A 22,461-nucleotide genomic window follows, 5' to 3' on the forward strand; every position below is an offset into this window, starting at 1 on the left:
GTTTTACTGCCAAATATGCTCAAAATATCTGTGTTTGGAACACCATTGTTCCAATGAATGTGACACCATTGTGTATTTCATGTTTTAAAAACGTTAATTAATTTTTATAACTTTTTTTGTTACTACAATTACTCTTTCTTTTTAATTTTTTTGTGTATTGAATTAAGATCTAAAGTTCTTAGTAAACAAATTTAACCATATTCAATTTTTTTTTTCACTTCCAAAGTTTTTGTATATACAGTGGAACCCCGATAAGTCGGCCCCCGATAACCCGGAAGTCCGGCTAACCCGGACCGATTTTCATCAGACAAACATTTCAACAATAAAAATGTACTATCCGTTGCAAGATAATTCGGATGAAATTCCCCAGATTATTTTGTGCTTGATATCGGCCCAGTCTCTTAATCTGGGGAATTCCATCCGAACTATCTTGCAAGGGATAGTATGTAATATAATATTTGAGAGATAATGTATATTTGTGTAATTTGAACTATGTATACCATAGTAAAAATGACTCACGGCACACGGCGGCGGTAGCAGAGCGACGGTCATTGTCTCGGATTTATCGGATACAACAGGCACCTGTTATTCCTTTATTTATTTCAAACTGTCTAAAAAGACTAAAAGACTACCTATTTAAAAAATTCTTTTTTAAACAATGGTCTTAGCTTTCACTGTTCATAACATCGTTCCGATTGTGACTGTATTCTGTGTAGTACAGTCTTGTATTGTTTGCTTCCGTTTGCTCAGGTTTGTGTTTGCGTGTTTTTAATATTAGATGTGTAGGTACTGTGCATACATATATTTCATGTTATTTTAATTATAACGGAGTTTATCTGTAAGTATATCGTATTTTATTCATTTTTACCATATTCTCCGGCTGACCCGGATTTTCGATAACCCGGATCGGCCGCGGTCCCGATTAATCCGAGTTATCGAGGTTTCACTGTACATATAAATGGATAACAATGAAAATTATTAAATTTTTGATTAAAGTAATATAATGTGAACACAAACGCATATCTACAAAATTATATGATCATATATTCATTAAATAATTTAATCGTACACAATTTTGCAAAAAAAAATAATTTTAAAACACTGCTGACCCATATTTTTGGACCCGGTCTCCTGCACCGTGCGCGAGTATCCGATCACAAAAAGTTGGCGCGAGTAACGAAAGGTTAAATATCTTATTTTTACGTCCCGCAGAAGCTATATACCAATTTTCAGACAAATCGGAGGTCCAAAATTTTTTTTGCTCCAAAATTGAGTGATTTGAAATGGAATGACCCTTTGACAACTTTTTAGCGCAAAACATGTTCTAACGATAGTTGAACAATATTTAAAAAAATATTCTTAAAAAATCATGTTTTTATCAAAGCTGTAAATAAAAAGTCATATACCGCGTTTTAATTGAGCAGCGGACATATTACTGGATCAAAAATAGTGCCGTATCTGCATATAGGATTTTTTACAAGGAAGAATAGTTACTCAAAAAGAAAAATAAATAGCTTATAATTGTTTATTATATACGCAAAATACCTACATGTCATAAATGTTTAAAATACGAGGTCGCATCACGAGTCTCGATAAAAACGCGGTAATTGTGCTTTGCCTAATTAAAACGCGGCAAGTACGTGATACTCTCTAGCACATACCGCTTTTTAGTTGAGTAATCTGTAGATACCGCATTTTAATTAAGCAGCAATTGAAATTTAGCACTTACGGCATATTCCAATTTGTTTATTTTGGTAGTAAATAAAATGATACGGCTTTCAGACATTGCAGAAGCAGAAATAAGGTCACAAGGAAACCACAAGAATATGGCATTATATATATAGCAAGAACTCGATTTTCAATTTTATGCAGATACCGCGTTTTAATCGAGGACGGCAATATACAACATATGACAAAAGCTCGAAACAAATAACAATCGATGAAAAGCTTTATCGATGAATGATTAAAAGAGTTTCTCAGAGTCTATTTAAGGGCCGCCACCGTATGCTTTCTTAACCCACAGAGTTCTATTAAATAACATAGAAGAGAGCTGCCAAGAAAGAATTGAAGCCGGCTAGAGGGCGCTATTTTTCACTGGAAAAAAATGATTTAAAAATTAAACTTGACTGGGTTTTACTATAGTATGCGATCTACCTGTCGATATAGCTCAGTTATAGTGTGCGGTGTGCCGATCGCAATCTGAAAATTCCTAAAAAATTTGCGCAAAATAATGAAATGCAAGAAAACTCTCGTAGAAAAAAATAGTTGTTCACAAGTAATAAACATTTGGAGGAAAATAATGTAAAATGAAAGGGGACTATAGCAGTGGCGGCTCGTACCACTTTAAGAAGATAGTGCCAGAACTCGGGCAGCCGCCAAAATTTTTAGTGACGGATTCACGATATTGTCAAAAAAGGTATACTGACAAAAAAAAAACTAAAAAAAAAATATGCGCGGATACTTTTATCTTATGTATCTTAAGTTTATTGATCTGAGGTGCCAAGCAATTGTCCAACATTGATCAAAACAGTTCCGTAAATTAATTAATAATAAAAACCTCTTAACCTACTACCAGCATTTACTGCTGATAGTGATAGTGCTTGAAAATTGTTATTACGATTTAGTCTCTATTTACCAATTTATAAAAATAATACTATTTCATTATTCACACACATGCACACATTTTTGTAATGTCACTTTTAAAGTTTACGATATATTTTCATTCTTCTATTTTTTGGTTGCAAAGTTTTCAATGACTTTATAATTAAAATTATCAATACAATTTACAAAATGCTTTTCTGCAGATAGCATACCTAAAGCACTATGTTTTAACATCGAAAAACAGCGTTCTGCTTCAGATGTTGATATATAGTATTTTTACTACAAAAACGTTATTACGTAGGTCAAAATTTTTGACGTAAGAGAACTGTCAAAACATTAGAATGTGACTTTTCATTATTGCCGTGTTTATAATAAACATAGCAATAATGAAAAGTCACATTCTAATGTTTTGACAGTTCTCTTACGTCAAAAATTTTGACCTACGTAATAACGTTTTTGTAGTAAAAATACTATAGGAATGGTAACTAAAATACTTAAAAGTTTAATAGTTTCTTCAAATGTGCTTTTTAAACCTTCCTCTACAATAAAACCGATAGCGAAACAGCCCCAGAGGTAGTACTTAATTCGTCTCGCTAATACAGTACTTACTTCTAATTCAGTTTTAAACCGAGTTTTGTTTAAAAATTAAAATTGTCTCCATGTTTCATTAAGAAATGATTCGAAAAACTGATGCTTATAAGCAGAAAACTTCTCCTACATAAATAAATTAGAAGCAACTAAATGTCCGGAGAAGGTAGACCTTTGAAAGATCTGGTACTTTGAATAATATGAACCTTTAAGTCGTTGTCTAATTCGGCGCTAAAATTGACCAGCTCCTTAAATATGCCTCTATTTTCTGAATTTTCTTTTTCGTCGTGACCTCTTAAAGCTAACTCGAAAGCTCCACAACACCTTATAACATTTATAGTTTTTTTTTCTAGCGAAAAACCACCAAAAAAATTTTTTAAGATACTGATCTTTATTGTCAATTAATAAATTAAACTTAAGAAATAATCAAAATATTATCAAAATACCCACGATCATGATGCACTAAAAGTTTAATTATAAATACAAAAACTTTTTAACAGAAAATATACATAATAAAAGCGACAAACCAACACGTAAAGGAACTCAAAATAAATAGACCTGGCATCATACCCTCGTGCCTGGCACAGAGATTCTAATTTTAAGGTATACTAATAGTCCAATATGGCTCTTTCTCTGTCACTTACATAGAATGCTCGTAACATCTTTCTCTCTTTAGTCGTGCCAATACTGACTTCGGCACGAAGGAGATTCTCCTGTCGAATACTCTCCGCTGTTGCCAGGGATTGTATTAAGCCCATAGTTGCCATATTTTATATAATTTATGAAGATCAAAAGAAATACACACAAAAAAGTTAACAGGAATTAAAAAGTTTTGAAGATAAAAAATATGTTTCTGCATAGTTAGCAAGGTAGTGCCATGGCTCTATGGCACTACCTCACGGACCGCCACTGGACTATAGTCAGAAAACAAAATATTTGTTAGTGATTCATTTCGAAGTTCTTGGATTATTACGGAATTTCAGGAGAAAGAGGAGTAATTTCAGTGACATGTAAAATTATACTATAATTTTACGTGTATAATAAGAAACTTGCATAAAATTTTATATTCGAAAAAAATGTTATAAATCACAACAGAACATAATTTAAAACATGTATCAAAGATAAAAAAGTTTTTTTGCCTTTCGTTTGGCCCCTAAAGACGATTAAAAATTCAAATATTGAGTTAGTTTTATCTAAAAATTTAAAAACTATTTTTGCTCAGCATTTTAAAACTATTTGACGTATCCTTTTCATACTTGGCAGAAAGTGCTACTACTATACACCCTACTAAATTATGATAAACAAACGTTTCTAGCTAATACCAGAGGCATACGACAGGGGATAGTGAATGGTTGACCCTTCTCAAATTCTACGCCACTGGTGGAATTACTATTTTAGTGCCATTTTTAGATTCTCCAATACTTTCTACGTAAATAATATACTCCTCATTGGTAACGATAAAGTCATTAGTTTTCGAGATATTTGAAGTTAAATATGAAACGGCACAGTTATTTTGATTAATTTTTATGATTCATATGATTAAAAGTTAAAAATTATTTGTACCCATTACTTTAAAATTATTTGGCGTATCCTTATCATACTTGGCAGAAAGTGTAGGTACTGTACACCCTGCTAAATTAAGATAAATAAACGTTTCTAGCTACTACCAGAGGCGTACGACAGGGTATAGTGGCAGGTTGACCCTTCCCAAATTCTACGCTACTGACGAAATTGCTATTTTAGTGTAATTTTTTTGATTTTTCAATACTTTTTATGTAAATAGTATACTCTTCATTCGTAACGATAAAATGATTAGTTTTCGAGATATTTGAAACTACAAATGAAGCGACACAATACATTAATCAAAATAACCGTGTCGTTTCATTTTTACCTTCAAATATCTCGAAAACTAACGACTTTACGGTTACGAATGAAGAGTATATTATTTTCATAGAAAGTATTGGAGAATCCAAAAATTGAACTAACACAGCAATTCCGCAGTGGCGTAGAATTTGGAAACCGCGTCGTACGCCTGTGGTAATAGACAGAAACGACGTTTTAACATAATTTAGTAGCTTGTACAGTACCTATACTTCCTGCCAAGTATGAAAAGGATACGTCGAATAGTTTTAAAATGCTGAGCAAAAATAGTTTTTAAATTTTTAGATAAAACACCCTGTAACTCAGTAAGGAACCACATTTTATTTAAGTGTTTTAGGTTAAATCTTCGTATTTTGTGCTAAGGTTTCTCCAGTTACTATATGGACAATTATTAATGAAACACCCTGTATATTATTACAATGACATACGATAAATGTCATTAGAATATAAATATTTTTTCCTTATTCCGCGACAATGAGCTGGCCAAATACCCAAGTAGGTGGAGGCCAATAATCTAAAGTAAGAGAAGAAGAATATACCTAAATATAACCATAATCATAATATTAGGTTTGTTCGTAGAACGATCAGCAACCGTTGCCAACTATCAGACGCCTGCGCGTTCGTAGTTTACGAACGCTAACTGTTAACTGCGCAACGCTTACTGTTAACTGCGCATGCGTCTGACGGTTGGAAACGGTTGCTGATCGTTCTACGAACAAACCTCTGATATGTATAATAAAACTATGTGACGTCACGGGTCGTTTGAACTATTTTATACTGCAGAAGACTTTAGATTTGTATTTCTAAGTTATTACGAGTTTTTGAAGCATGAAATTTTGGAAATCTCATTTTTAAACAAAACTGAACATTATTATGTAATAAAAAAAATGTGCAAGTTCCCTATTCTATAATTTTATAATTATACTGTCATGACATGATAAAATATAAAATTATGTCCCTGCTCGAAAAATGCCAAAAGATACCAGCCAACTCCCCATAGTTTCTCTATATAAATAAATATGTTTAAATATTTACATGTGTCGCTAATTTTGTGACGATCGACTACGCATTCTACTATAGAGAAAAATTGGTATAAAAGCTTCGTTTCACAATATCATCAGGAACTACACTTTTATACGTTTTATAACGGTGTATTATTTTGTTTGTAGCACTGGGCGAAACGTATGGGCAACAAAAATATAAACGTAAAAACATCTAGAGGTTCCAACATGTCCACTGTGGGAGTTGATATCGGCGATTGGGTCTACGAAAAAAAAGTGAGGCTGCAATCCTCGCACGGACCAGTAGTCTTCAGAACTTGGGACTTCGGAGGACAAAAAGAGTAAGTTTACTACTAATGGTCCGCATATTGTAAGTTCAATCGTATTGTTTTTTGTTTCTACTCTAGATACTATGCCACTCACCAATATTTTCTATCAAAGCGCAGCCTGTACCTGGTAGTTTGGAGGATAACGGACGGGCATAGAGGCATCAACGAAATCCTCCAATGGTTGGTCAACATTCAAGCTCGAGCTCCAAACTCGCCGGTTATAATAGTCGGTACTCACTATGACGTCATTCAGGAGTTCAACCCGAACATCTCCGAGGAATACCAACAGATCATCAGGGATCGGTTTATCAACGTCGTCGATGCTGAAAAGTGCGGCTTGCCTAGGGTTTTAGACACCATAGAAATCAGCTGTAAAACTAGGCATAATATAAAGTTGTTGTGCAATTTAATATATGACACTGTAAGTATTTTGGATCCCTTCAAGACTTTACAACGATTTTTGTTTCATTTTCTTCTTCACGTGCCATATCAGAATTATCTTCTCGATCTTCTGCAACATGGAATAATTATCCTGCATGTGATATCTGATGCCATTCACGAGTGTTTTTAAGAGTAAACAGTAGCGATCAACAGGTAGCAACAAAATATAACTTCGGGAGATAGTATCATAAACTTTGGCAACAGTGGTATTCTTTGACATTATCTAAGATTAATATTTTGACAATATCATAGTCGCGCTAAATGGAAGTAATAGAAAACGATTTTATTATTAATAAATAGATATTTATAAAAATAAACCAAAATGGGTGAAAATTTTATGTTAAGATAGGTATTTAGAAAGGTATTTGCATGAAATATCTAATAATAAAACAATAATAAAAAATCATTTTTTGTTGTGAAGCGAAACAAATTTCGATTTTCGCATAATTTTGGCACGGTTTTTAATGGACTTTTTCTTGGAAGATTTCACTTTATTTTTCGTTTGATTTACTTTTTCCATTTTGTTAAACTATTGATAATATTTTTAGAATAAAAAATCCTCCTAAAACTTTAAATACTCGCATTAGAATTCGAAATATTTTTACGTAAAATATACTTACCTACCTACATATCACTAAAACTCACAATTAACAACAATTTATTCTTTCAAAGAGGCCAACAACTTATACAACAACAACAAATATATAATAAATTAACTATCAATAAACACTACTTTCCTATGAAACAACAAAAACGAATTCTTAAATTAACACACTACTGCACTGAACAGATATCGATAAAGATGACAGAACAGATTAGAGAAAATCTGACGCAGGTTTGTCAAAATGACAGTGATAATTTATCTATATTGCCTAATTAGTTATTTAGTTATAATATGTTCGATTTCTTGTTAGAAATAAAAAATTTTAGTAGTTCAAAGATTACACAAAATCTAGGCATGGGATAAAAAAGTTTATTTGAAGAAAGTTTATTTTTTTTCTTTTTAATGGCGCTACAGGCTCCTTTTTTCAATTTTATTTAGTTATAGAGTAATTTCCACGTACTAACATATTTCTGAAATTGGGCTCTGTACCGCCATTCTTTATTATATTACGAATATGTGTGCCAAATATCTCGACAAAATATTCAAAATTAGAGCCGCAATCTTGGAACGCGTTTATTGCTACCTGTTGATCGCTACTGTAAGCCTCTTAAGCGCATACAGTAGCGCATCATCAATATAACTTCGGAAGATAGTATCATACCTTTTTTCGTAAGGTCTGCGAAACTTGGCAACAGTGGTAATCTTTGACATTATCTAAGATCAATATTTTGACAATTATACTCATAGGCGCGCTAAATGCAAGTAATAAAGAACAATTTTGTTATTAGTAAATAAATATTTATAAAAATAAACCAAAATGGGTGAAAATTTTATGTTAAAATAGGTATTTGCACGAAATAATGATAATAAATAATCATTTCGTTGTGAACCAAAACAAGAGCCGTCTTACTTTTTATACTCTTATTAGAATTCAAAATATTTTTATGTAAAATGTACTTACCTACCTACATATAACTAAAACTCTCAATTAACAAATATCTATTTTTTCAAGTAGGCCAACAACTTCGTTCTATTACACAAAAATATAATAAATTAACTATAAATAAACACTACTTTCCTATGAGACAATAATAACGAATTCTTAAAATAATACGCTAATGCACTGAACAGATATCGATAAATATAACAGAACAGATAAGAGAAAATCTAACGCAGGTTTGTCAAAATGACAGTGACAATTTCTCTATGTTGCCTATTTAGTTATTAGGTATAACATGTTCGATTTCTTGTTAGAAATAAAAAATTCTAGTAGGGGTCCAAAATGACACAAAATCTAGGCATGGGATAAAAAAGTTTATTTAAAGAAAGTGTATTTTTTGTTCTTCTTAATGGCGGTACAGGCTCGTTTTTTAAATATTGTATTTAATTATAGAGTAATTTCCACATACTTACTAATATATTTCTCAAATTGGGCTGTGTACCGCCATTCTTTATTATATGACAAATATGTGTGCCAAATATCTCGAACAAAATATTCAAAATTACAGCCGCAATCTTGGACCGCCTTTGTTGCTACCTGTTGATCGCTACTGTAGTAGTGATGTTGATTATAGTTACTTTCGAGTATTCGGTACAAATCGTTACTTTTGTATAAAGTAATCATTTACAGTATTCGTTACTTTGATTACTTTTGTTACTTTTGTATTTGAGTACCGGTAATCATATCGAGAATCGCATTTCTCAGTATGTACATATTTTGTATTAGTATTAGTAGGATACTTTGATTACTATGATTACTTTTTTATTTGTATTAGTAAGTATATAAGATCCGATATAACAACGACCTTCACCAATCTGTAAGGGATAAAAATTATTTGATATGTAAAATAGCAGATGGTTGAATGCTCGAATATATGAGATTTAGTATGTTAGAAATGGTAAAAAAAAACAAAACATGACTTTTTTATAAATTCTATTAAACTTTTTTCGGCCCGTGCAGATATCTATTTATTAGGATTTTAGATCTAGATTTAGAAAAACATCATACCTAGGAAAAATACTGAGAAACAATAAGTACCAATATGCTCAACTATTAGTGAAAGGAAAGATCGAGAGAAAGAGAGATGAAGGAAAAGATTATCGTGACTAAGAATCATCTGACAATGAACAGGGTTAAATTTTGAACAGCTAATAAGAACAGCTGAAGACAGACAACAGTTTGCAATTGTAGTAGCCAACATCCATTGAGGAGAGGGCACTTTAAGAAGAATATATTATAATGAAACAACAAAATAAATAAAAACAATGTCATGCATGTAAAACTAAAGTTTTTGATTAGGTATAGTGTAGAAACATTATCATTTCCACATTTTTTCCGGTCTAAATTTTTTCGACATTGGCTGACGAATGAGGAATACAAAGCCGGTTAAACACAAAAGTTAATAGTTTTGAACATTTGTATTCCATCTCCTTATTTTAAATTTTGAATGTCTATCCAAATCGGTACAGATTCATCTGAAAAGGATTTAATTTCTTCTGTGTTCTTTAACCAAATTTGGAAATAAAATTGTTATTTCGGATATTGAAGCAATTAATTTTAATAACGAGAAAATTTTTTAATGTTCTTTAATTATCTCGAAATACTAAGATTTCAGTATTAATAATGCAGTTAAAAAGCGTAAGTTAAGATCTGCTGTTTTAAGATTTTTAAATATGTATACCTAATTTTTTATTTAGTTTGTAAATAGTTCAGGGTGGTTCGGGTACATTAGTCCCAAAATCTTTAAAGGGGTCATCATAAAATTATCTGCTGAACATCTGTGGCAAGGGTGGCATCTGTAATCTGTGCCCTCTGCATACCGATGCAACACTCGTCGTCACTCGTGGAATACCGGTCCCGCCCGATATCAATCGGTTGTAGATACAATACGGCTGTGTTGGTACGATTGGTACGAATACGAAGTAGGAAGTAATCAAAGTAAACAAAGTAACGATTTGCCTCTTCGTATGGTAATCGTCACTTTCGGTATTCGTAAGTAACGAGTGCTTTGTAACGAATAGTTACTTTTTCAACATCACTATACTGTAGCCTCTTAACAAAGAAACTTGTTTTCTTCCTACACTTTACGGCCCTCTATTTTGTCTTTAAGGATCAGTTGTAGTATTTTATATCGATTTCCCCTCACTATATATCCCAGATAAGACATTTTCCGATGTTGCAACAGTCTTTAGCATTTCTCTGTCTTTGTTGACCCTCCTTGGTACTTCTTCATTAGCTTTTCTTACTGTCCAAGATATCTTGCAGCATCCGTCTATGAATCCACATTTCCAATGCTTCAATTCTGTTCATGGCCGATACTTTTGGTCTCCACACTTCTGTACCATACAAAGGTACAGACCAAACAAAGCACTTATCCATGCTTTGTCTTAGTTCTAAACTGAGACTATTATTGCAAAGAAATTACTTGACCTTCATAAAAGTAGTTTGAGTCATTGCTATTCTGCGTTTTATTACTCCAGAGTATGTCTGGATCTAGTTATGTCATTTTGTGATTTTACTTCTTTACTTCAATGTGACGTCATATAATGTAAGTCGACGTTGTTCCATCAATTTCAAGATGTTGTCTGTTATCCATGTATATTTCCTAAGTTACTTTATAATCATTGTTTGTGGAGATTTTACCATACCATTTCCTGTTCATTACTTTTATCTTTTGTAGGTTTTCAGTTTAAGGCCACCTGGTAGTAAAGAATTGCTTCTGGAGCAGAAGGTCCCTGCCACCTATTTGGCGCTAGAAGACGTGATAAACTACATTGCAGCGGAAAGGAAAGTCAACGGTTTGGATCCGGTACTAACCGCTGAACAGTACAGGAACTTGGTGACCACCGAAATGCTTCAGAGGTACAACAAGACCTTCAGAGATTGGTCCGAATTACACCAGGCCACGCTATTTTTACATGAAAACGGTGAGTCCATGTCTATATGTATATTAAATCGGTTTATTTATACTGACGTCTGAATATCTGACGTTGGAAGACAATTTTAACCCTGTAAGCGCGCGTGTTGCTCTCAATCAACGTTGACTTCAAACTGTTAAATTTCCATATACGTCGAATTTTACCACAGTAGGACAGTGTGGTATGCAAGCGACAACGGTTCGTCTATGATTTCGGCATGTGCGCCATCTGTATTCAAATATTTTAACTTAGTAAACATCATTTCGAGTGTGAGATTTCAACAGCAGTGTTGTAGTCCCGACATTGATAGTTAAATTATAAACAAATCCGTAAGTAAAAACATGTATTTTGCTGTAATATTTTCAGAATACATTTAGGAAAGGTGTATTTATTATCTAACAGATACAGTTACTTACTATTTTGAGAAGATTTAGAAAAAACTTCACCTAAAAAGTATGTTGTTTAGAATCAACGGTGGTAATGGTAAAAACATCAATTTTCTTCTCAGAAATATGGATATTTTTCCTTTTACGTGTTATGAAAAGAAAACGAGCTGCTCAGTTCCTGTTAGGGTAGATGTATCAGATATAGAAAGTATATCCGATGATGAGGACATCGAAAGTAAGCATTTTGATAAATGTTTAGTTGCAGATTCGAGAGATGAATATTATGAAATGCAAATAGGTAGAACTAAATACATATAGTAGTTGGTAATAGAAGAATCTGATAATGAGCAGGAAGAAATAGCTTTGGAAGAGCCACAACCCAAGAAAATTAAAAATATACTAATACCTTAAAAAATTTTTAAATGGACATAGAATCTTTTTACCAAACAGGTAAAATTAAAAATAAGGGCGGTCTTCACTGAAGAAGACGGTGGAAAAAAATTGTAACTCCTACGAAAAGTCGACTACATGACAGCACTAGGAAAGACAACGTAGGACACTGGCTTATCTATGGACCAAAAGGAAGATGCCGCTTTTACAAGAATGTCTAAGCGACAATTCTGTGTCAAAAATGTGACATGAGTCTATGAATATTATAAAGAATACCCCGGCTAAGAATTGTTTTTTAATTTTCATAACTCTCCATAAATTTTTATCTTTGTTTTATCTTGTAACTTTGTAAGTATTAAAGTACAAGTTTGCTTATTTCTGTAGTTTTTCTTACATATTGTAAGTCCTAAAAAATTACTTTTGTCAGTGGTGATCCCTCGTTTGCACGATACAAAAATTTTAACCTCAAACTCTTAGTGTTGCTTTGGAGCAACGTTCTCATTATACCACTAATGGATAATGTTGCTACATTTTCAAATAATAAGGCAACATTTTCAAACTCCACTTTTTATACAAAAATTGCATTTACCAACCCCACTGATGCGTTCATAGTCGCTTAAAAAACACATGAATTTTTAGAATTTTATTTCAATGAATTTAAGGGGTGACGGTTACAGGGTTAAGCTGTTATAAACTGCGCGTCATAGAAAACGGGCACCCTAAAAAATGGGTAATTTTTGAGGTTGCTTATCTCCTAAACTTGTCCGATTTAAGTGATTTTTTAAATATCTTATAACCTTATTCTTTGTCAATATCACTGTAATAATATTTTTGCTAAACAGGTAAATTTTCATTGTATACCGGGTGTACGAATCAAACTGTGTTTTTTGCTTAAAGTTCGCAACACCCTGTGGAATATCTTAGCATCTATAAAATACTGAAATTAAAACCCAACTATAGCCTCAGGTTTTCTCAACATTTTGTTTTTTGATTCATTCGCTTATGTTGGATAATACAAAAGTTAGGTACTTTAGCAATTAGCCACGTTCTTTTTCAGTACAGGGTGTTTCTAAACAAGTGCGACAAACTTTAAGGGGCAATTCTGCATTAAAAAATAATGACAGTTTGCTTTATAATCGTATGTCCGCAAATGCCTCGTTTGCGAGATACGGGATGTTGAATTTTTTCTTACAAACTGACGATTTATTTATTGCTTTTAAACCGGTTGAGATATGCAAATGAAATTTGGTGGGTTTTAAGACGTAGTTACTGCACAGTTTTTGATATGCAATTAAGAATTTTATATTCACCATTGGCGTGCATACGGGTAATATGATCGGTCATATTACCCGTATGCATGCCAATAATGAATATAAAATTCTTGATTGCAAGTCAAAAATTTGCAATAACTATCTCTTATAACCTACCAAATCTCATTTGCATATCTCAACCAGTTTTAGGACAATAAAATAAATCGTCAGTTTGTAAAAAAAATTCAAGATCCCGTATCTCGTAAACGAAGTATTTGCCGACATAAGTTTATAAAGCAAACGGTCATTATTGTTTTATGCAGAAATGCCCCTTAAAGTTTGTCGCACTTATTTACAAGCAACCTATACTGATGAAGAACATGACTAGTTGTTAAAGTGCATAACTTTATATATAGTCGGGAGTTAATTTCAGTATTTTATAAAGGCTAGAATATTCCACAGGGTGTTGCGAACTTTGAGAAAAAAACAGAGTTTGATTCGTACACCCGGTATACAATGAACATTTACCTGTTTAGCTAAAATATTATTACAGAGATATTCATAAAATCACTTAAATCGGACAACAGGTTAAGGAGATACGTGACATCAAAAATGACCCATTTTTTAGGGTGCTCGTTTTCTATGACGCGCAGTGTAGTTACCAGTTTTATTGTAAATTAGTAAAAGTGATTTTAGTAAAAGTGATTAGTAAAAATTAGTTTTAAAAGTGATTAGTAAAAGTAAAAGTGATTAGTAAAAGTAAATTCGGGTTAAGTGGAGGAACATTTTCTGTAAATGGCGACATTTCAGAAAATGAACTTCGCCCTTTATTTCTGAAAATAATATATTATGTTTTATATAAAAATGTACATTTCTATATTGAAGAAATAATAAAGACGATATTATTATTATTATTATTATTATTAAGTATTCACATTCAAGGTTAGCGGGTGTCGTGGTCTTTCCTTGGGGCACTCAGGATGTTTCGATTCCAATGGCCTCTAGAATGATCATGTTTTAAATTGGGTATAGTAACTTCTAGTACCAAGAAACTAGAATTGGCTGACCTGATAAAATTCACAAGAATATCTAAGCTGCAAGATTGCGACAGATTTGTATTCTAGTAGATATTTCAGCAGATTATCGGGTAGTAGAAGGAATTTTAACAGATTATCATATTGTCAACATTGCTAAACATATACCAACAGTTTTTTTGTGTCTATTTAGGTGTTTTGCTCCATTACGACGATGCTACGCTTAAAGATCTGTATTTCTTGGATCCTCAATGGTTGTGCGATATGCTAGCCCATGTTGTTACCATACGAGAAATCAACCCCTTTGCACGTACAGGCGTGATGAAATTGGAAGACCTGAAACACATATTCAAAGCTAGTAACATCGGTCCTATGGATACGAGAGGTGAGCAGTCTCCAAATTCCTGTCTTTCAACAGAAAATTTTAGATATGTAAATTTTTCAAGGGTACATCGTAAATTTATTAAACAAATTCGAAGTAGCATTGACCTGGGACTCCAGAACACTGCTAATACCATCACTGTTGCCGTCTGAAGAAGATATCATCATGGCTCAGATCTATCCAGGACAATTTCATCCTATGGTTAAAGTTAAAGTGCCTTTAAGGTCTAGAGGTTGGGCAGTTAGGAACAAGAAGATCAGCGTGTCGCCAAAATCGGTTTTATACAGGGACCCGAGTGTACAGAGGACATTTGAGATGAGCTTGCCCTCTGGAACTTCTTCACCTGCCAAAAATGGTAAGATTGATCTCATCATAATTTCTATAATCGATATTCTATTAATTTTTGTAGTATCCTACTGATTCTGCCAGTAGTACAAGTAATGAAGCTTAAAATAGAACAAAACCTCGCAATGTTTACAGAATGGATTGATTTGCTTGAAAATTTGAGAATAAGTAGTTGATAGTCCAAGGATCAAAACCTATGAAATATGATGCCGAAAGGTACCATAGGGGTGGTTGCCACCCCATAAGTCAAAAGACGGGAAAACTATGCATTTTTCGAGGATAACTTGTTTAAACTAATTTAAAGTATTTAAAAATATCTATCTCAAGAAATAAAAAAAGTTTCTAGCTAAAAAATTAAGTGACTTATAATGAAAAAAATGTCAGTCCCTATTTTTTTCAGCGAAATAGTGATCGGAAACAACCCCCTAATCACCACCCTAATTAAAATTAATTGAACTTATTTGGTCTTCTTTATTTATGTATTATTAATAGGTTCTAGAAGTTTGACCGGCTTAGAATGATTAGTTTTTAAAAAAATGAAGTTAAAAGCAAATAACGATTTTTGTAGTTTGGTAAAAAATGCCCTTTTCTTCAGAATAGAAAGATTAGCATCAGAGACACGAAAAAATGTTTAAAATGAAATTGTAGGTCATTTAATTCCCAAGAACTTGGTTTGAAAAAAAATTTTCTACCTACGGCAAAAATTGAGTGAATCGTAAATAAGTAGGTATATCGAAAAACATTGATTTTTTCGATATAAAACTAACACTTTCGATAGCGAATAAATCGAAAACTATTAATTTTATCAAAAATGTATAGAACATTTTTTGCTTAGAATGAATGTTTTTATCAACTTTTGCGGTCAAAATATAACAAAAAATTTCCACCCCCGAGATGGGGTGGCAACCACCCCCATGGTAAAAGGGCCTTTCGGCATCATATAGATTTTGATCCTTAGACTATCCACTACTTATTCTTAAATTTTCAAGCAAATCGATCCATTCTGTAAAACTTGCGAGGTGAAAAGCTTCGATTCCTGGACTACGTACTATCCTACTGATTCTGCCATGCATAATAAAGTTTTTAGAGCGTTAATTCCTTATTTTTAGTTACTCCACCAGAAGAAGTTCAGTACCAACTAAAATCGAAAGCCTCAGACAAATCCATGACCCGTTTACTCTTAATGTCGTACTTTCCCTCGGGTTTTTGGTCGCGGCTAATCTCCCGCATTCTAGCCGACGATACCATAATAGACATCATCAGATCTTTCTTCATATTGCCGAAGGATGCGGCTCAAGATGCACAGCTAGCAAAAGTTTTGGACCTCACAGCTGAATGGGTGCTATGGCAAACTGGATTGCAGTTAAAGTATGGCGATATCACTCTGTTTCGGATGAAAGAAGTGTTACATAACTCTGCAGCTTACTACAGACAATTAAAGTAAGAGTTACATATTATTTGGTGCTTATTGGTCAAGATAATACTTTTGTATAAATATGTCATGTTTAATGTTTTTTGGCAGGTTTCGGCTGAAACAAGAAGGTGTGTGGTCTGAAATCGACTTCCAGAACTGTTCTATTTTGGAGGTACACTTTCCAGTTGAATCTTTAGTTGTTCAGCCGCTAATAAACGACAACTGTCACATTGACGGCTATAAGATTAAAGACGAACTGGTGATAGAACCTTCCACCGAATGCACTGCCCAACTTCTAGCTTTAACTGTGGATCATATCGATATTCTTCTAGAAGATTGGTAAGAAATTCACTTAAAACTGTTGATTGTAATTTTAAAGGAACAATTATTTTGATGTTTCCAGTGAGCTGCAGTCGTTTAAAGCTGTAACGTACCAGCTTTCATTATTAGGTTTGTTAAATACAAAGTAAATAAAAGTATTAAACTTCTTTTTGTGGCTAGCGTGTATCGTGAAATCGGTATAATTTAAAGCGAAAACATTGTCATGGTTTCAACTTTTAAAAGCAATAGTAAATACAGTCCGTACAATATAGATACCGTTACACGTCATCCGCGTAATAGCACGTGACGTCATATGATACCAACACGAAATGTTTAAGTGGTAGGTCTGTTCGTTTTTACAATCGTTTAGCCGAGTACACTGGAATTACAGCCACTAGACATATTTTTTTACATACGCGTAGAAATAATAATGGACGATTTCTATTAATGTGAATTTAAAGAAACATGCCCTAACTTGTTTCATTTACTTTGTATAAGTGGAAAATAAAGCGTTTTTATAAAGCACACTTGTTCGGATTACACTCTAACTGCGATCGAACAAAGGTAACTTTTGGCATAAATTGGTAACATTTATTTGACAGTTGCGGTGTTGACACTTCAGATTTGTTTTTATTCTTTACTTTAAGTATTTGTTTTATTATATTTATGGTTTTTATTATTTACTTTAACGTAACATTATATCTTAATTCTTGTTTTCTATTTCTGATGTTTTTATTTATTTACTTTGAATATTCATTTGTTTTGTTGTATAATCCACTTCCGCAATAATTATGTGGTATATTTGATTCAAAATGAATTCAAGAATTTTTTCTAATTGGGCAACAATGTCAACTTGATCTCAGACGTAGATAATGACGTGCAACGGTATCTTTTTAAAAGGCCTTTTTAATAATTCTAAGTCTATTACCACTTATGTAAGATCCTAATGTGTTGCTGACTGGATAACTCCTAGTACTTAGTTATCATTTGTCATGTTCATATATTTAATCATCACACATTTCACAATTTTACATTTTTATGTTCGAATATTTCTAACACCAATATATGGATATTTGATAATGTTTTATTTTCAACATCAACATAAATTTTAAATTCATTGGCTGAAGTAACAAAATAGTTCATAACGTCGGATTGACAATCTGTCACTGGCATACTTCTAAAGTTCTTTCACCTTTCAGTTCAGTTGACACTCAATTTTCAATATGTGAGGTTCATTCCTTGCATATCACATACACGTGGGTTAGAGTCCTGTGTTGCCCTGGGTTATATCCAGGAATATTTGCAACATCCTTCTGTTTTATTAAAAATATGTAGTATCATTTAAGATCTTGTAACTTTTAAAGGGTTCTTACCCATAACTTTTTGGTGGCTCACGCATGCATGCTATTGTAAGTATGGCCTCTGTCAATTCTTAACCTTAGTCAACTTTTATAACATTATCTACTATTAATGAGGTTATACTTACTATTTTAAGGCTTAACACTGATGATGGATTACCTATTAATCCGAAAACGTTTTGTTTTGTGATGTAACCCTTATTGGGGTCTTTTAAATATATCTTTTACAAAGGATCTTGCATGTTTTGGTATCTATATTGTATGGACTGTAGACAGGTTACACTTTTTGATGTCCAACGTGGGGCGTTTTTTATGCCAAGAGCTTCTTACTTTCTTTATTCACCATTCTTCTTTAATTATTTATTTACACTTTTGGCACATTATATGAGTTGACACCCACATCAAAGAGTTTTTACAAAATCTGTATATTATTTTAGTCCGGGAGATAACTCAATAAAACTATTTTTGGCATCGAACTCGAAACGTGTATTTTGGTTTTAGGTTGTCATAATGTGATGACAATGTATGTAAGAGAGACTGATGAGTTCTATCGTAAAGTGTTTTTTTAGATTTGTAAAGATACAATTTAAGGGACATGTAATCTTGCAATATTTTCTTCTGCGATTAAAATGTTGTTTCAGGTGGTTGTGTTGGTATTTAGACCATTTTGTGTTGTAGCACTGATGAAAAAGAATAGATCCATTTATCATGGATCTGTGTTATGTCCAAAAATGAATTCCTTTTTCCGTGGATTTTGCCACTTCCGTTTTTATTTTGGGCTTATTAGTTGTTCACGGGAGGAACGGCTAGGGCGATGAGTTGGAGTTAACTCTTTAGGAAACCTGTTAAACTTTTAAGAAAGATAGATAAGATTTTAAGGAATATTTCTTCTTCCTTTTCTTTCACTTAGAATTTGTTTTTGCAATAACTCTTACCTCGATTATTATTTAGAAATTGTTTTGGCAATAACTATCCTGAGAGACGAAATATTTAAAACCTTCAACCAGCTTCAATAACGTGCTCAACGGCCTCAGCTCATTTGTCCATATTTACGCATAATTAGTAATATTTTTATAGAAAAATCTCCATTTTTTTAGGTACCCCACTCTCGGTACCAGATTTGTTCACACTTCCGAAGGGAAGTTCCTGATAACGCGCCTTATACCATGCCCTACTTGTTTAAGTGTATCCACCGACAACGAACATAACTTGAATGATTTTCCACCCTCCGGTAGTCACCTAGAACCGCTTCAGCAGGAAAATGAACATTCAGGTAATGTATTTATTATTTGAATATGAAATAAACATTATCAAATACTTACCATGGCAATATTGATATCCGGCTAGAAGGACCAATATTTAAAATCGAATTCTTTCATTAAACAACGAGGTTTTGAGCAATGAACGAAGGCACTTAACTCTGTACTACGTTATATTTAGTTAAAAACCAATTATTCTTTTTTAGGCCACCACGATTTGCACAGGATCCGAAAATCCCAGGAATCGTACACTTCAGAATGCGACAGTGGTGTTGGACCAGATTCGGCCAGCTCCAGTCGAATACCATCAGTGGAAGGCCATCCTGGTGTCCAACAAGAGGAAGATAAACCCGTGATATATTCGTGGATGGTAGAAGAATGTATCCTGGAAGCCTACGGTAGCAAAACAGTTGTTTGTCCCACTCACGGAGATTGCTCTTTAGTAAGAATAGCCGGAGACACTGTAAGTTACCTTTATACATTCTGTTTGGTGATTTTAGTTGAGTTTATTGTAGATTTTTATGGATTTGGGTGAGAGGTATATCATTAGACCCGAAAATATTAAGAAAGGTAGATTATTGGGGCGCGGTGCTTTTGGTTTCGTCTTCAAAGGTTCGTGTAAGATAAGAGGGTCCAATAAAACGATGGATGTAGCTATGAAAATGCTCCAGCCTGTTCAACCCGGTCCCAATGCTCGACAATCTGCAGTTATAGCCTTTAAGGTAATAATATACATCAATTTACAATCAAGTAAGCCAAAGATTGAAATGTTTTAGTTTATTTATTGACATTTTCTTATATTGCTGATTTTTACATCTCACAACACATCTCATCTTTGTATTTTTAAATGTGTCCAATACTTTGTTGCAGGCTGCTCAGGGCAAATGGGACAGAGATCCTCTACAATACGCGTGCAAAGCTTATTGTACTGCCAGGCAGGAATTGAACATTCTCCTATCTCTTAAACATCCAAACATAGTACCTTTCGTGGGCGTATGCACGAGTCCTCTTGCTTTGGTACTTGATTTGGCTCCTCAAGGAGCTTTAGATCTGGTGCTGAGGCATTATAGAAGATCAGGAGCTAAAGTAGGACCTTACACTCTCCAAGCTATCATTTTACAAGTGAGTTTTTGGACTTATCGATCGAAACAGCAATGTTAATCGATTATTTTAGGTAGCCAAAGCTATTGAGTACCTTCATAGACAACATATCATATACAGGGACCTTAAATCGGAGAATGTATTGGTTTGGGAAATGCCTCCGCCTTTTGTAGACCATCCGGAACATCCTGTTCACATTAAAGTAGCAGATTATGGTAATTATTACGTAAAAGAGTTCACGTGCAAAGTTCGTCCTCCACTCCAGCTATTTTGTGAACCACAACACTTAAATTAATAAATTTTTGAGTGTCTGTATAAAAGAAGAGTTTTGATGGTTAAGAAAATAGTTGGGGATCGGACTTTGGGTGCATATTGTACATATTGTAAGCAAACATACATTACTTATTTTAGGTATTAGTAGACTCACCTTACCTTCTGGTACTAAAGGATTTGGAGGCACTGAAGGTTTCATGGCACCCGAAATAATGAGATACAACGGAGAAGAAGAGTATACCGAAAAAGTGGACTGTTTTTCCTTCGGTATGTTCGTGTACGAGCTTCTGACTTTACATCAACCGTTCGAAGGGCATGAGTCAGTCAAGGAGTGCATTCTGGAAGGAGGTAGACCAGCTTTAACGTACAGGGTTAGTTTATGTCGTCTCCTTTAATTTATTTCGTATAATAAATCAGTTAATGTTTAGGAAACGTTGTATCCCAGTTACTTTTTGGATCTAATGGTGCTGTGTTGGTCTCAACAACCGAAGGACAGGCCTTCCGCTAGTCAGATCGTCTCGATAGCAAGTGCGCCTGAATTCACCCATCTCTGTGATGTAGTCTCGTTAAAACATCAAGCCCCAGTTGTAGCTACGACCAGTGCTGCCCTCACTCACATTACAGGTCAGTGTTCTATCTTAATTAAGCTCTATTTTGAAACTGAATCCGTTTCAATATTAGGCTACAAAATTTGGTGTTTCGTGAGAATGAAACCAAATCATGTTAAAAATTCCTTTGAAGGGAATACAAAAATACAAAGATTTGAAATGATGAAACGGTTGCAAGTGCGAGTCCATAAATGCAATGGTTAGATAAAGTAAAGGGTCACAATCTTATCCTTTATTGGTGTTAAAAAATTGGCTACCGGTTTCGGGACTTATAATTTATGTCCCATTCTCAGGCCAGAATAAGAGGTTTAAATTGTTTGTTGTTAAAACAAAATTATAAGATATCAGTTATTATACCCTATTCCACGAACATACGCCTGTTTTGGATTACTTCGACAACGAATATTTTACTGTGCAAAATAAGAAGAACGAAAGTAAATTGCAAATTACATTGTTGTTTATTGGAATAACTATTAGCGCCATTTACTTTCGTAATTCTTATGTTGCACAATAAAATATTCGTTGTCGAAGTAATCCAAAACAGGCGTATGTTCGTGGAATGGCCCATACAAATAGGCTTACAGCTAAGGTGTGTGAATGCATTCAATGTCATCATCTCCTCACGACAGGACCAAGTTCACTCAGGTGTTAGGTTGGGACTTTTATTAGTTGTGTGTGTGTGTTTTTTTAAGGCCATCGGTACATAATTCGCAAATATTTTACGGCTATCCCTACTTTTTCTGTCTTTACACGGCAAATTACGTGTAGTAAAATTCTCACTGGTATAGATATGTAAACTTTACTTGACAATGTCATCATTAACTTTAAAGATGGCTTTTGAATGTTCTGGGATAACTGTTACTTGTATAAATAATTGCCTTAATTATTAATTCAGTTAATTAATATGATAATTTTTTCCCTAATTATGTATTCAGTGATTGTAATAATTTATCTACTGTACAACAAAAACTAATAAT

The 22,461-nt window shown here is 33.4% G+C and overlaps 1 protein-coding gene across 3 annotated transcripts in view; it reads left to right on the forward strand.

Moving 5' to 3' along the window:
- Positions 1-22,461, forward strand: part of LOC114327796 (leucine-rich repeat serine/threonine-protein kinase 1) — a 123,450-nt gene that overhangs the window by 90,843 nt on the left and 10,146 nt on the right. For all 3 annotated transcript variants that reach the window (XM_050659613.1, XM_050659614.1, XM_050659615.1), the window contains 14 exons: positions 6,240-6,412; positions 6,479-6,821; positions 11,126-11,372; positions 14,617-14,808; positions 14,870-15,160; positions 16,260-16,590; positions 16,673-16,903; positions 19,341-19,516; positions 19,709-19,965; positions 20,018-20,224; positions 20,373-20,624; positions 20,677-20,818; positions 21,015-21,247; positions 21,305-21,500. In XM_050659613.1, coding sequence (XP_050515570.1) covers positions 6,240-6,412; positions 6,479-6,821; positions 11,126-11,372; positions 14,617-14,808; positions 14,870-15,160; positions 16,260-16,590; positions 16,673-16,903; positions 19,341-19,516; positions 19,709-19,965; positions 20,018-20,224; positions 20,373-20,624; positions 20,677-20,818; positions 21,015-21,247; positions 21,305-21,500 — 3,271 coding nt within the window. The remainder of the gene's footprint in view (positions 1-6,239; positions 6,413-6,478; positions 6,822-11,125; positions 11,373-14,616; positions 14,809-14,869; positions 15,161-16,259; positions 16,591-16,672; positions 16,904-19,340; positions 19,517-19,708; positions 19,966-20,017; positions 20,225-20,372; positions 20,625-20,676; positions 20,819-21,014; positions 21,248-21,304; positions 21,501-22,461) is intronic.

Source organism: Diabrotica virgifera, chromosome 8, assembly GCF_917563875.1.
Source record: "Diabrotica virgifera virgifera chromosome 8, PGI_DIABVI_V3a".
Taxonomy (NCBI): Eukaryota; Metazoa; Arthropoda; class Insecta; order Coleoptera; family Chrysomelidae; genus Diabrotica; species Diabrotica virgifera.